The sequence below is a fragment of the Podarcis vaucheri genome (assembly GCF_965113315.1).
Source record: "Podarcis vaucheri genome assembly, chromosome: 6".
Lineage (NCBI taxonomy): Eukaryota > Metazoa > Chordata > Lepidosauria > Squamata > Lacertidae > Podarcis > Podarcis vaucheri.
In genome coordinates, this window is record NC_138764.1 from 32,806,418 (window position 1) to 32,822,598 (window position 16,181).

Here is a 16,181-nt window from a genome sequence, read left to right on the forward strand (position 1 = left end):
CGACGGGAAGGTGGAAAATGAGGCTGCATGGCTGGCGCAGCAGCAAGTTGAGCTGCAAACCCCGCCCCCTCCAAGCCACCTGATTGGGGGCTTACCTGTGGGCGAGGTGCGCCAGCCAGGTGAGTGGGGGGAGCAGGGGGCAACACCCCCTGCATGAGGCAGACATCGGGTCCCGCCCACAACCCCTCCCCTCTTTGCAAGAGGAGGGGCTCTTCCATCAGCCCTAGCCAGCAAAGCCAATGGTGAGGAGTAGGGGTAGACAACATTTCCAGTTGTCTCAGATTCTCATTTTTCCACTCTAAAATTGTCCCCATTTGGCAGCAATTTGATTTTTTTATTATTTTAAAAAAAATTGTCAAAATCTTAGTATGACTTTCTCCTAATAAACACATTTTTATATGAAGGTTTGACTAACTTACACATTTTTGCAAGCAATTTCCCTTAATATCGTGTCTTTTTCTTTGTTATTTCACTAACATATTCATTTTTACACACACCTTCCCCCAGTCTATGTATTTCTGTAAAACATTGTTTGGTTGGGGAACTACATCACAAACTTTGCATAAGTGTGAATTTTGAAGGATAACTGCGTTTTGGTTCACACACTGCTTCAGAAAGTGTGAATTGGACAGATCCGGCTTTAAATGTGAACTGGGTTTAATTTCCCCTTCATTCCTAACTCAGGAATAATGAGAATTGTGGTCTGGCAACATCTGAAGGGCCACAGGTAAGGAAAGGCTGATCTGGAATGTACCACTACAGGATACAAATGGGGGGGGGGACAACATTCCAAATGCTTCCCCATTGAAAGAGAAAATCTCTGCACATGATACATCAAAGAGATGGGAAGGAAGCTTGTCCACAAGGCTAGCCAACCTATTGCATTAGCATGCTTTTTGCTTAAAAGCACATGGGAGCATTCAAATGAGCTAGCCTTACACCCTGAAAGTAGTATAGTTCTTAGTAGGCAGCTCCATTCTCAGACAAAATATATATTCATATATTTATCCTCTCGTATTCTGTGCTTACCTGTGCCTCTGCCGTTGTAATAGACTGCAGAATCTGTATCCTGTCATCCTCCAACACTTGAACTGCAAAATAAAAGTTTCACAGTTAATTTTTATTTAGCCTGAAGCCATCAAAGCAGTGTAGAAGATAAAAATATATAATCCCCCAAAATGCAAATTCTGAAATTAAAACTGTGCCTACAGATCTAGATCAGAGCTACACACTACCCTTTATGTTTCTGGTCATTTACCAGATTATCTTAAAAGACACCAGACACAATCCAGTGGACACAATAGATCTTTAAGCAGCCCTGCTTTAGATTGTGCCTGTTGAGCTTCATCCACCAGCTCAAAATAAAGGGGGTGTCGCTCGTTCATTTGAGATGAAGACACTGTTTGAAATGAGCATATTCTGACGGAGAAGTGGGAATGCTGTCCTTCGCATAGTTCCATTCTGGAACACACTTTACTTATTCTAGTTCAAGACACTCTACAGCTGGTATGTGGAAGCTTTGACACTCCATTGGCCATGCTGGCTGCGATGGATGGGAGTTGGGAGTCCAACAATAGCTGGAAGGCCACAAGCCGGGAAAGGCTGTCCAATGGAAGATACCAGAGGGCAGAGGAGAGAAGTGTGGACAGAGATTTCCATTTGGTCCCAGGAGAACAGAGCTCAAATGCCTGCTTATGCATGGGCTCCCCTGGTGTCAGAAGCATTTACCGTCTCAGCCTCAGAAGCTGATCCATAAAGTAAACCAATCAGCAGTTCTTTGCCCTTCAAACCCATGTCTCTTCAAACTGATAAGCGAAGGAGGTATGTGATGGGCTAGTTTCAATAGGCATCCCTCCTGCCACTTCTGCCACATTATTGCTCCTGAATAAAAATTATTTTATCAGGTATATCATGTTACATTTCTCCACTCAAATATGTACCTGGGGCTTTCACAGCAATTGTGAAAACTGCAAGGGGGGTGGGGACAGCAGATAAGGATAACGCAAACATGTACCGTATTTTTCACTCTATAAGACGCACTAGACCACAAGACGCACCTAGTTTTTGGAGGAGGAAAACAAGAAAAAAAATATTCTGAATCTCAGCAGAAGCTGCATAGCAATCCCTCTTGCTGTTTTGGCTTCTGGGATAGCTGCACAGCCTGCATTCGCTCCATAAGACGCACACACATTTCTCCTTACTTTTTAGGAGGGGGAAAAGTGAGTCTTACAGAGCAAAAAATATGGTATTTAGACAGTGAAAAGCAATCTCTTTCATGAGCCAGGAGATCTTCCTCTTGTTGCAACTGCACTGTGTTCAGTGCAAGCTAAAGTAGAGATTGGTCATAGTACCTTTGTGAATGAGGCAGTAGCCATGTATCTCCAGGAGAACATCGGTGCCAACATGCCAAGCTACAAATCCCATCATCGTATATGTATCCCATGGATCCGGAAGGTTGAGAGCTGGCAAGTCCATTCCAAGGAATATTACCACCACTAAAGGACAGGGCCAGGTTTACAAAACAGAGAGTAAGCAAAATTAGATCAAGTAATTTCAACCGGCAGTACTCTACTGCAACTTGTTGCTGCAGTGTGGTTAGCAACATGATACATGATAAAAGTACAACCCAGAGTCCCACATAATTACAGGCTACCTGCTCACTTGTATAAAGAAATAGATTTCATACCCTCTGTGGTTTCCAATGCATAGACACTAAGGCTTCCTCCAGAACATCAGCATTTTGTAGAAGTCATTCAAGTGACCACTGAATTTTATATTTGTGGATTTAAAGCATTGTGGACCCATAACAACACATTTTTTATTTTATTTTTTAATTGACTCTTTGCAGTTAGGAAATGACAGGGAAATGCACTGACAAATGTCGGATGAACAAATGACTAATGGGAAGATGTAAGCAAATCAGAACAAGTGTCCAATAAAGACCAGACATAGGTAAACTTTGGACAAGCAAACCAGGATGAATACCCAACAAACAGGCTATTTAGAGGAGCTTTAAGCCTTCAAACACAATGTTTAGCAGTTGTAGTCTATGCACTCCCAGTGATGGTCAGATTGTGGTCACGGAACAACGTGCATTTATTTGATATTGCATGTGAAACCAAAGCAATTTCAAGTACAGTGGTACCTCAGGTTACATACGCTTCAGGTTACAGACTCCGCCAACCCAGAAATAATACCTCGGGTTAAGAACTTTGCTTCAGGATGAAAACAGATATCGCGCGGTGGCAGCACAGCAGCAGTGGGAGGCCCCATTAGCTAAAGTGGTGCTTCAGGTTAAGAACAGTTTCAGGTTAAGAACGGACGTCCAAAACGAATTAAGTACTTAACCCAAGGTACCACTGTAGTCAGCAGGATGCAAGAGTGAAGTTACCACAAAATGCAAGATCTGCAAGCATTGGACTGCCACTTGTAGAAAGCCACACAAATTAACTTAAGAAAAGCACAATCAATACCCACTGTTCCTAGCCATCTTACAAAGGCAACGTTTTAGATAAGACTAGAATGAATTATTCACTCACCTGCTAATATTCTAGCAGTTGTGCCCGTGCTCCAGTGTAACCAGTTGAAGATTTCTCTTCTGTTCCCAAAGAAAAAAAAAGAAAAGTCAGCGCATGATTCCAAACACCATCAGTGCCCGGGATGTGAAAAGAGAAAGAGGATGGTTACATCACCACACATTCATTAGGGTTGCTGTAACTGGAGTTTGCAAACTTGGTAGTTGCAAATTTCTGGAAGAGGGGGCAGGTCTGGGGTTTCCATACCCATTAACCACAGGATCATTGCCCTTTAAAACTCTTAACCTGGCTGGTAATTCCCTCGCACTCTCATTGGAATATATTTATGTAACTTGAGCATGCAGGAATACCTTGGTGCTTGAGGTGGAGGTCTGAAGCCTGCCATAATGGGCTGAAAGATTGCCAGTGCCATCACCGTACAGCCGAGATATGGATGGAAGCCTGCTTGCTGTATAAAAGATGGGTTTGGTTATGAACAACCCTCCAACAATGCTTTTTTGACAAAGACCACACTTCACAGCAGGATATAGTCATTGCATGGATATGCTATGCAAGTTCTTGAATACAGTTGTAATGGGAATTGGGGTTGCTTGTGCGTAAACTGCAAACTGCTCCAAGCTAGCTGTGTAGCTAAAACTTTCCCCGGTTGACAGCCCTTGAAACGCGGCTGTCTTAGTCACTGGCAGACTCCGTCAGTGGGCGGGACCTAAATTTCTTCCAACATAAAAGTTGCTTGACACCAAGTCTCCTCCTAGATTCTCTGCGTGAAAGCCTTCTGCGCAGCGTGGGCGTGCCAAGCGGAGGTCCTGTGCTCTCTCCGCTGATTTCACTGGAAGAGTCTCTGAGCCTCCCCTCCACCTTGCTCCCGGCTTCCCCTTTCTCCCTGGTGTCCCCTGGATTTCTTTCCCCTGTGGGAACCCTCTCTCTCTCCTTGCTAGTTCCCTCCCCTGCATCACTGGAGCGACTTTCCTCTCCTCTTCCCTCTGATGGCAGTTCCCTGACAACAGTGATACGTTGGTTCTCAAATGCCTTGGTACTCAGACAGCTTGGAACCCAAATACTGTAAACCCAGAAGTAAGTGTTCTGGTTTGAGAACTTTTTTCAGAAGCCGTAACATTTCAGAATGTTACGCTTCCGATTTGAGTGCCACACTTCCATTTTGAGTGTTATGCTGAGGTCTATCTGTTTTTGCTATTTATTTTGCATTTTTGTTTTTGCGGCTCTTTCTTTTTGTTTTTGTGACTGTGTGGAACCCAGTTCAGCTACTGATTGTGTTACTGCAGTACATTGTTTATTCCTTTCATTTTATGGATCTGTGGCCTCGTTAGATAGTAAAACAGATTAATCTGTTTTGCATTACTTTCTATGGGAAAGCACACCTTGGTTTTGGAACGCTTTGGTTTTGGAACAGGCTTCCAGAGCAGATTAAGTTTGAGAACCAAGGTACTACTGTACTTAAGGGACCGTTTCCCATGCTTAGAAAGCAGACTTGGGGAGAACTATTTTATTTTATTTTTTAAAAGAATTACCATTATTTACCAAGTATCAAATAGAAGCACACACATGCACAAAGACTTCAGAACAAAGAAAAGGCCCCAAAGCTACAAGGAGATGGCATAATAATTCTCTCATTGTGGAGCAAATTCAGAAGACAATTATGCTATTGTATTAGGCTGCATTCCTAACCTTCTTTGGACCAGGTTTTGGGGAGAGGTGGATGAAGACTGGCGCAGCAATTTACCTCCTTCACACACACACACACACACACACACACACACACACACACACACACACACACACACGTGCACACACACACACACACCTTCCACCCCAACAATGGGGCTGCTAGTATGGTTGTGGCTTCGCTGCTCCATCCTGCCCCACCAATCCTCAGGGCATCGGACTTAAAGCATATTAGACACAATAACAGACAAGTCCCCGGATTTTTGAATCGTTAATTGTTTTCCAAAATTATCACATACTGAGCTGGAAGTGTCCATGTACCATCAATCATTAGCTTTCTCCTCTCTCAAGGTAGCCATGAATATTAGCAGACAAGATAATGACTCCCAAACATATATATCCAAGCATCCCAGCCGCCCCAAGACTTCTGGCACTGAATTAATTGTTTGTTTGTTTCTTTCTTTGTTTGTTTGTTTGTTTGTTTCAACCATCACAGCCATATCAACCACTGAAAAAAAGGAACATACATCCTATAAAATACAGTGGTACCTCGGGTTACGAACAGTCCTGCTTACGAACTCCACAAACCCAGAAGTAGCTGTCCCGGGTTGCGAATTTTGCCCCGGAATATGAACGCAATCTGCTTCCGGGGCCACAGGAGGCCTATGTAGGGAATGCACACCTCAGGTTAAGAACGCTTCGGGTTAAGAACAGACTTCCAGAACGAATTAAGTTCGTAGCCCGAGGTACCACTGTATATACATAGATACAACATTAAAACACAATTTATTTTTCATTCCCAGTTAAATCCTCACTGAACATTCTCCTCAATTTTTGGGCACCGACTGCAAATATCGCAACTTTGTCACAAGTTTGCCAAGACCAGACGGTAAATACAGTGGTACCTCAGGTTACATACACTTCAGGTTACAGACTCCGCTAACCTAGAAATAGTACCGTGGGTTAAGAACTTTGCTTCAGGATGAGAACAGAAATCGTGTTCCGCCGGTGCGGCGGCAGCTGGAGGCCCCATTAGCTAAAGTGGTGCTTCAGGTTAAGAACAGTTTCAGGTTAAGAACGGACCTCCGGAACGAATTAAGTACTTAACCAGAGGTACCACTGTACAGGATTTTTCACTTGGTCATCCACATCAGGTATCTTACATAACAAATCAAGAACAAACTTAGCTCTCGGTTCTGAACTTTGTGACTCTTTTATAGGTAACGGGAAAGAACAGTGTCAGAAGACGAAATTTTTAACATAGCCACACATGGGGAGTTCACTGTTGAATAAAAGCATCAAGCTTATGTAATGTCACTTACATCGCTCCAGCCTCCCCGGTATAAGAATGGAAGAATGAAAGATGCACTTGTAAACAGGACTGTCATCACCATTAGGGCACGATGGACCTATCGATAAAAAGTTAGGTATTTTAAAGAAAATAGCTTTGTTCAATAGAAACCAGAGACTCATTCTTATGCAAAAGTCTAGTAACAAGGAACATGGTGGCAGAAAATCAATCTGTTTAGAATAAAGATGGAACCTATGCTCTTAAGGAATACACAAAAGAATTTGAGGGAAATCTTGCAGAGGGAAATTGGCTTCCAGGTGGAGAAATCAAAATTAGAAACAGAATTGCTAGAACCCAATGCTAAGAACTTGTCTAGAATGTATAACTTGTTGCTGAAATGGAACACACAAGATGAAACAGTTAAATCAGCTATGATTAAGTGGGCACAGGACATTGGTCATAACATCATGTTTGCTGACTGGGAACAGTTGTGGACCACCGGTTTGAAATTTACGGCATGTAATGCCTTAAAGGAAAATATTATGAAAATGATCTATAGGTGGTACATGACCCCAGTCAAGCTAGCAAAAATCTACCATTTGCCTGACAACAAGTGTTGGAAATGTAAAGAAATCGAAGGTACTTTTTATCACCTTTGGTGGACGTGCCCGAAGATTAAGGCTTTCTGGGAAATGATATATAATGAAATGAAAAAAGTACTTAAATGTACTTTCCCTAAGAAACCAGAGGCCTTTCTCTTGGGCATTGTCGGCCAATTGGTGCCAAAGAAAGACAGAACTTTTTTTATGTACGCTACCACAGCAGCAAGAGTACTCATCGCAAAGTATTGGAAGACTCAAGATCTACCCACTCTGGAAGAATGGCAGATGAAGGTGATAGACTATATGGGACTGGCTGAGATGACTGGCAGAATCCGTGATCAGGGGAAGGAGACGGCGGAAGAAGACTGGAAGAAATTTAAAATCTACCTTAAGAAATATTGTAAAATTAATGAAAGTTAAAATGTCGAGATTTTTTGGGGGGGAGGGGTTTACAGCTGTAAAAGATTAAGTAAAAGAAAAGAATAAGGGATAAATCAGATAAAACTAAGTGTTAGGATTTGCTGAAATAATTTTGGAAATTGGGATGCACAAAGGGGAGGTTTGGGGAAGTCGACGAAGTAAGGTTTATGAAAAAATGGATATGAAACTATACATGTTTGTTTGTTTATTTGTTTGTATGTGTCTATAAAACATGTTTTGTAAAATCAATAAAAAATTTGTAAAAAAAAAAAATCTTGCAGAGGGTTGGATTGCAGGACCTTAGAGATCCCTTCCAATTATTATGATTCCTAGCACATCACTTGAATAGAGACAATGGCCATCTTCTGGCTTTTCCTCCCACCTGAAACCAGATCTCTTCTCCAAACAGCAATGAATTAGGCCAGACAGGCTTGAAGAATCGGGCAATGATCACACCAGTGCTAACGGTGGTCATCCATGCAACGAACATTAATGCACCTGAAAAAGGAAGACACAAAAGGTTCTTGCAAAGAACTATAAGTTGCAAAGTAGCCACAATTTAAAAATCAAATCAAACCAAAGTTCACTTTTATGGCTTCAGACATTCAAAGACTGCTTTTCGAGCCATTATGGTTTCTTTCATCCCCAGCCTGAAATATCAGAAGCTGTTCTTACACTGCTTCCTATAAAGATGGTATTATGTACTGAGTTGAATAGGATCCAAAATGCAGCAGTCTGATTGGTCCTAGAACAATAGGACCCAGAATGCAGCAGTCTGATTGGGTGGCTCCTGTGGACCAATCCAGCTCCAGGTGGAAGTGAATCCGCAACCTGATTGGCCTACAGGAGAATCCCGGAATTAGCCAATCACATGGGACCCACTGTGTAAATAATGTATATAAGGCAGACATTCTGGGGGAACTTCCATTCTTCCTCACCACTATGAGCTGAATAAAGAGAATGAAATCCACTCTTGACTCCAAGTATATGGCTCTTCCAACTCTATGATTCTATGATTCTTCCTCTGAGAAGCTTTCGTGTAGAAAACACAGGGTGTTGTCTATAAGAGGTCCCATCCAGTGCATTCTGTCGTCCCCCCTAGCATCCCATACAGAACTGCAAGACTTTGAAAGTTCACCTGTTACAGATGCTGCAAGAAGACCCCGCCACCCCAGCTACAAGTCATTGGACCACAGAAGACCTATCCCATCCTTGCACATGAAACAGAGCATTAGCTTGCCATGGATCTTGATGAGAAGTGGGGAGCGGGATCCTCCAATATCCTTTGCCGGTCCTGTAATGTTAAACTTTCCGTCTGTGATCAGAGGCTGCCTGTAGTGTTTGTGGATCATACCTCCTGCACAAGAGATGAAGAATAGATGACATGTTAATGGCAACGGAAGGGTGGGGGGAATTATCTGCACCCCGCAAGGAACAGGGACTGCGAGGTAGGTTTGGCTAAGAGGTTAGCAATTGGCTCAAGATCACCCAGTGATCTTTGCAGCAAAGTAAGGATTTGAACCCAAGTTGGTGGACCTGTAAAAGGGTAAAAAGAGTATTGGGAAATAATTTATAATGAATTGAAAAAAATGTTTGGAAGTACTTTTCCAAAAAAAACCACAACCCAGAGTCCTTTTTGTTGGGGATAATTCAGACGGAAATTCCCAGGCGTCAAAAAAGACTATTTATGTATGCCACTACTGGACCCTGTGTTTTGTCAGCCCCAAAATGGAAAACGAGCAAGCTCCCATCTAAAGAAGAATGGCAACTCAAACTGATGGAATATGCACAGCTTGCAGATCTAACATATAGAATACGAGAACAAGAAGAACATACATTTAAAGAAGATTGGAAAATGTTTGCTGAATATATGGGGGAAACTGTGTACGCTTGAAAACATTGGCAGCATTAAGATAATTTCAGCAGTCAACAAGTCTTGCTGGATATATTAATGGAATACTGAATGGTTTAGTTTATGTAAAATATGCAGGGGTTTATGATATGCAGATTGAACCATGGAAAGAGAAGAAGGGAAGTCATTGATATTTTAAGGTTTAATGAATATTTTAAATTGCAAAATAGAAAACTTAATAAAAATTGCACGCACACATACAAATTTGAATCCAAGTCACTCCAGGAGGGCTCCATTGCCTAACCACAGTCCATAACCAGTAATGGAACCTTAAGGATTTTTGTCACTTTTCCTTCAGTTCCAAACTTACCTTCACTGACTTCCCCATCTGCCATAAATATATAGTAGTTTGCATCAAGATTAAACCTCCCTTGAAGAGCAGGAAAGTGAATTCTCCTTCTGAAAGAGCACTGAATAAGGCCGTCAGCCAGCCTCCATGACATTTCATCCAGAGCAGTCTGTGGGGAAAATAAATCAATGCCAATTTAACATTTCTGCCTCCAAATTAGAATGACCACAAATGTAGCTTCTTCTTTTTTACATGCCTAGTGCTGTCATCAAAAGCTTACAGGCGACTGGGTTTATCAGAACAAACATTCCTGATCATGGGCGTAGCCAGGATTTTTGTCATGGGGGTGACAGAACCTCAGTTTGCTATGTATTTTTATTGATTGGGGGAGCAGCTGCCCCTTCCTGCCTCCTCCTTGGCTATGGTCCCATGTTCCTGATCCAAACTGGCTGGCTTTTAGGAAGCAACCACAGTGCGTTTGAGACAACCAATGTATTTCTAATGCAATTTTGGTGTACCTACACAGCGATTTCTCAACATCACCCTACCAATAGCCATGGGGAACAGAGGCAATTTTGAAAGCTCAGAGTCCACTACACCCATGTTCTGTGGGCAAGAAACCCTTTGCCATTATATTGGAGTGGATGAGTTGAAAAATGTTTATTCAGATGAAGAATCAGAAGTTCCTTAGTTTCTTAACTTTTCTTTCTTTCTTTCTTTCTTTCTTTCTTTCTTTCTTTCTTTCTTTTATTATTATTTTACTCAGATTAACGTTCCAGTTTGGACAGAAAAGATATCTGATAATAATATTTGTATCTCTCTTTATAAAATCTAGTAAAAAAAATTATTTTTAAAAAAGAGAGGAACTCTTTGCCAAGCAATGGAGATCAGAGGCAAATAAAAGCTGGATCCATGTGCCAGTTTCACATGACTACCACACCACCCACAAAGGTGCCTCAGGCTGTGTACAGAACAAATATTTAAAGCACATGACTTGACCCAAAGAAGATTAGTGTAATTTAAATATTGGTGTTAATTGCATTAACTCTGCTTAGGTCTGTCTCTCAAGTTGCCCTGGGTCTGATTTTTGTTCAGGGTTAGGATGCCAGCTGTGGTAGGCCTTCTGAAACAGCTTGAGACTGCAGGAATCTGGCATGACTCATCCCTCACCCCCTTTCTCACCAGAGGGAAAAGTGAGTTTGTGCATATGTGTATGTTGGCTGATATATATATATATATAGCCAGAAGCAACCAGAAGCCTGCATGGATCTCTGTCCGGTTTGAGTCCCTTTGCCATTTTTACCTCAACCTCCTAAGACGAGGTTACTATACTTAGTTTGTTAGCAGTGTATAGGTTACAATGACCCAGAATCTCCTAACTGCATGTATGTCACGTGAATAATTGTCTTGTTGATTTGCAGCAATAAAATACTTTGCTTTGAACTATGCGGGCAAAGAGTTTTCTTCAACGTCAACTCTGAAACGCACCAACAGCAGAAAAGCGCAAAGATCCCAAAGCTTTGCTGTGTTGTTCTGCTAGTTACACTGGTATAGGTGCGATCTTAAAACGTTACCGAAGAATCCTGGACACTGTAGTTGGTTAAGGGTGCTGTGAATTGTGAGTAGCGTACCAGTTCCCAGGATTCTTTGGGGGAAGCCAAATAAGCCAACATGTGTAGGAGTGTACTTGTCTATCATAGGAACATGATGGATTCAATCCTGTAATTTGCATTAAAAAAATAAAAAAGTGTCCATGGAACAAATACCTCTCTTTGGGAAAGAAAAGACGAGCTTGTTAAAGCCTCAGTGACAAACTGGGCAATCAATATAGGACACAATATACTGTATTTTTCGCTCTATAAGACGCACTTTCCCCCTCCTAAAAAGTAAGGGGAAATGTGTGTGCGTCTTATGGAGCGAATGCAGGCGGGAGGCTCTGCTCAGCGCTCCCTTTAAAGAGCCGCGTGGAGCGTGTGTGGCTTCCCTTCTCCCTCCTCGGGGAAAAGCCCCCAAGAGCCGCACACACGCTCCGTGCGCTCTTTAAAGGGAGCGTGGCTCTTGGGGGAACCTTCCTCCCGCTGCCAGGGAGACGCTGCACCCGGCTATCCCAGAAGCCAGAACAGCAAGAGGCTATCCCAGAAGCCAGATCCCTCTGCTGTTCTGGCTTCTGGGATTCAGAATAATTTTTTTGTTTTCCTCCTTCAAAAACTAGGTGCGTCTTATGGTCTGGTGCGTCTTATAGAGTGAAAAATACGGTAGATTTTAACCTCTGGGGGAAAAACTCTGGAAAAGTGACTTGAAGTTTACAGCATGCTATTCTTTGAAGGAGAACTACCTGAAAATGATTCACAGATGGTATTTAACTCTGAGTAGGCTTGCTAAGACGTATAAGTCTGAATCAGATTAAGTGCTGGAGATGCAAAGAGGTGGAGGGGACGTTCTTTCATATGTGGTGGACTTGTAAAAAGGTAAAAGTACTGGGAAATTATCCATAATGAATTGGGGGGGAAATGTTTAAGAGTACTTTCCCCAAAAAACCAGAGTCCTTTCTGTTGGGGATAATTCAGACTGAAATTCCCAGGTGTTAAAAAAAATGTTATTTCTGTGTGCTATTATTGTGGCCTGTGTTTTGTTAGTCCAAAAATGGAAAACGAGCTAGGTCCTAACTAAAGAAGAATGGCAACTTAAATGGACAGAATATGCACAACTCGCAGACTTAACATGTAGAATAAGAGAACAAGAAGAGCATACATGTAAACTACAGTGTAAACAACTTTTGATGGATGCAGTAACAGAATACTGAGTAGTATAGTTTTTGTAAAATATGCAGGGATTTATGATATGTAAAATGAACCATGGAAAGAGAAGAAGGGAAGTCACTGATATCTTAAGGATGTAAAATGAGTATTTTAAATTGCAAAACAGAAAATTTAATAAAATATATAAAGGTAAAGGTGCCCCTGCCCGTACGTGCCAGTTGTGTCCAACTCTAGGGTTGTGCGCCCATCTCACTTAAGAGGCCGGGGGCCAGCGCTGTCCGGAGACACTTCCGGGTCACGTGGCCAGCGTGACGAAGCTGCATCTGGCGAGCCAGCACCAGTACAGCACACGGAAACGCTGTTTACCTTCCCGCTAGAAAGCGGTACCTATTTATCTACTTGCACTTAAGGGTGCTTTTGAACTGCTAGGTGGGCAGGAGCTGGGACCGAACGATGGGAGCTCACCCCGTCGCGGGGATTCGAACCGCCCTAGGCACTGAGGTTTTACCCACAGCGCCACCCGAGTCCCAGAAAATATATATATATAAAGACGCAAATACCTCTGAATCAAACTCTGGATAATCACGTCCAGTTAAAGAAGCTGTCTTGATGTCAACGTGGTGACTGTCACTAATGCAGAGATAGGCATCGTCACCACCACCCTGCAAATAACGTCAAAGAGATTATTAAATGGCATTTCCAGGGCAGGCAGCTCCCCATGTCTGCACAGATCCTGGCTACACAGCCAAGACAAATGGAGGTTCATGAAAGCCTATCCAGCACTGGCTCACCATTTAAGGACACATTCACTGAAGTTCCTATTTTAACAACCCCAGGACTAGAGTCAATTCAGCTTTAACTTGCACAAGTAGTAAGGGGCTGCAAACTCTGGTAGCGACATGATGCAAGCCCCTAGGTCCTAGGAGTTTGGGAGCACATGCAAAAATGAGCTCTCAGGACCTGTGCCACCACCAATACAAGAATAAAGGTAAAGGTACCCCTGCCCGAACGGGCCAGTCTTGACAGACTGTGGGGTTTGTGCGCCCATCTCACATTTATTGGCCGGGGGCCAGCGCTGTCCGGGGACACTTCCGGGTCACGTGGCCAGCGTGACATCGCTGCTCTGGCGAGCCAGAGCCGCACACGGAACGCCGTTTACCTTCCCGCTGGTAAGCGGTACCTATTTATCTACTTGCACCCGGAGGTGCTTTCGAACTGCTAGGTGGGCAGGCGCTGGGACCGAACAGCGGGAGCGCACCCCGCCGCGGGGATTCGAACCGCCGACCTTTCGATCGGCAAGCCCTAGGCGTTGAGGCTTTAGCCCACAGCGCCACCCGCGTCCCTAATACAAGAATAGCACGTCGGAAAACTTTATTTGCCACTCTTGTAAAACGCCCTTCATTCAAGCAAATCCCTGGGTGCTATACAAAACAAAATTGATTTGATAAAGTATGTTATCAATGAAATGTGCTCTGTACATCTCATACTTATTCAGTACTGGTGCAAGCAGTCATGCAGTTGGAAATGTATATATGCCCTGGATACTCATGGAAGGGAACTTGTAGCTAATTGCAGCTCCCTCGCTCAAGTATATTCTGGCTTTTTATGGTTCATTCTTATTTCCAGAAGACTATGCAAATTCCCCAGATTAGCAGTAGGATCCGAATGGAAAATAATGTTTACGAACCATCCACTGGTCATGAGACAGTGCAAATGCAATATAGCCATCGCTAGGACCACTCATTTCCACCACAATCAAATCGACATGGTCTCGTTTGAAAGACAGAAAGAAGCAGTCGCGGGCTCCAGGATCACAGTCGGAAGGGTTTCTCACACAGAATTTGTTGCTGCCACAGTCCGATGCACTGAACTAAGGGAGACAAGAAGCCAAATTACATTACCTAGTAGATCACTACTTGAGAAATGGCTGACGTTCTGGAAAATGCACTCGCACTGTTGCAGGATTTTAACGGGAAACTGTTTCCCACAACCTCAGATTTCTACCCAGCAATTACAGTTAGTTTCTCTGGCCATTATTAAGCTGCAAGCCTCAAATCGACATCGTTCAGACTTTGTAATTTTGGGTGCACACTACAATCCCACTCTTGTCTGAGTCAGGCAGCTCTGTTAATTGCTCGAAACTTTGCATTAGCAGGAGTATAATTAAAGGCTTTCTGAATCATACCAAACTGCTCCAGATAATTACACAAGCTCTGTAAAGATTAAAAAGGAGGTCCCTATGGATTTTAATGAGGAGAAAGAATGAAATACTGTCTGTTCATTTTGCAGGAGGCCAAGTGCAAAAAACCCCAAACTACAGCAAATAATCATTTAAAGAGTTTACCCTAAAGTTCAGTATTGGAGGCAACAAGATTCATCTAAGTTTTTGAAATGGCGGGAATGATGGTTAATACAGTACTTGACAAGAGACAAGAAGACTGAAAGGAAATTTAATCTATAGCTGCTACCCAAAAAGGCAAACAAGATTCAATAGAAACCAGATGACTGATGCAATCAATTCATGAAGAGGATTAAAAGTGTGGTTTCATGGTTTGAAAATCTGTGTAAAGGCTGGCATCTATTTCTGCACTTGCGTTTGAGCCAAGGATTAGGCATCGAACAGGGGAAAACACTGAGCCTTAGGCATAAGACTTCAGATCACCTTGAGCCCCATTTGTCATGAAGATTCTTAACGCAAGAAATCTTATCAGCCAATACATAATTCGTGTGACCAAGATGTGATAAGGCCTAGTCATATTACACACTCCTTCCAGTGACACATGTCCACCACCAGGAGTGGGAGGACATGCAGTTTGAACAAAATTATAGCCCTGGAAGCACATCTATGTGAGGAGTTATGGTGCATTCTGGCACCATGCACCAAGATGCAGATAGATATCTGGAGATATAAAAGTCATCTGGCTATGGTGGTTTGGAGCCAATCCATGCATTCCTTAGCATACACCAGTCAGTCAGCTGAGAAGGCTGATGCAAAGTGTAGTTGGGGCTATCCTTCAGCATGGGTCCAAGGGGCACTTATAGGGCTGCCATACGTCTGGGATTTCCTGGACATTATTGGGATTTCAAAGGTGGAAGTGACGTTCGGGGGGAATTTCCATAAAGCGGCGGCTTTTCCTGGATCTTTGGCAAGTAAACCGAGAAATCGTGGGGGGGTTGCGTTTTCGACAACTTTGGGGTCTTCCTAAAAAATGCTTTTGGGGTATCCTGGTTTTTACTTTTGGAAATATAGCAACCCTAGGCACTTAGTGAGAGGGGAGTGTGTGACTAGATACCCCAACTCTTTTTCAGGCTGCAATCTTCCCTGATGAAGTCACATTTTACTAAAATCCAAACAGCTCCGTTCACAAGCACAGCGCTACTTACTGGTTGGGTTAGATGAGAAACAGGCAGAGAAGTTCCAACAGTCACCTCAGTCACCAGAGGTGTTGCCAAGGTTGGTATATTGGGCTGGGAGATTGTAGGACCTGGAATTTTTACCCAAAATACTCTAAATTTTTCTACAACAGTGACTCTGCAAACAAGACAAAAGCGAGATTTGAACCAAAATTGTGTACTGTTCTCTTCCGCATAGAACAAGTCCTTTCTGAAATCCAAAACAGATGTTTTGGGCCAGCTTTCTTTAACCTGATGACCTCAAGATGTTGTTGGGGGTCCATTTCCATCTGTCC

At 42.9% G+C, this 16,181-nt stretch overlaps 1 protein-coding gene across 3 annotated transcripts in view; it reads right to left on the reverse strand.

The window, feature by feature from the left end:
• LOC309535099 (ferric-chelate reductase 1-like) overlaps positions 1-16,181 on the reverse strand; it is a 41,034-nt gene that overhangs the window by 2,499 nt on the left and 22,354 nt on the right. For all 3 annotated transcript variants that reach the window (XM_082227881.1, XM_082227882.1, XM_082227883.1), the window contains exons 5-15: positions 15,877-16,024; positions 14,180-14,362; positions 13,053-13,154; positions 9,755-9,902; positions 8,773-8,889; positions 7,915-8,030; positions 6,542-6,628; positions 3,887-3,984; positions 3,540-3,598; positions 2,352-2,495; positions 1,030-1,091 (exon numbers count right to left, since the gene is read on the reverse strand). In XM_082227881.1, coding sequence (XP_082084007.1) covers positions 1,030-1,091; positions 2,352-2,495; positions 3,540-3,598; positions 3,887-3,984; positions 6,542-6,628; positions 7,915-8,030; positions 8,773-8,889; positions 9,755-9,902; positions 13,053-13,154; positions 14,180-14,362; positions 15,877-16,024 — 1,264 coding nt within the window. The remainder of the gene's footprint in view (positions 1-1,029; positions 1,092-2,351; positions 2,496-3,539; positions 3,599-3,886; positions 3,985-6,541; positions 6,629-7,914; positions 8,031-8,772; positions 8,890-9,754; positions 9,903-13,052; positions 13,155-14,179; positions 14,363-15,876; positions 16,025-16,181) is intronic.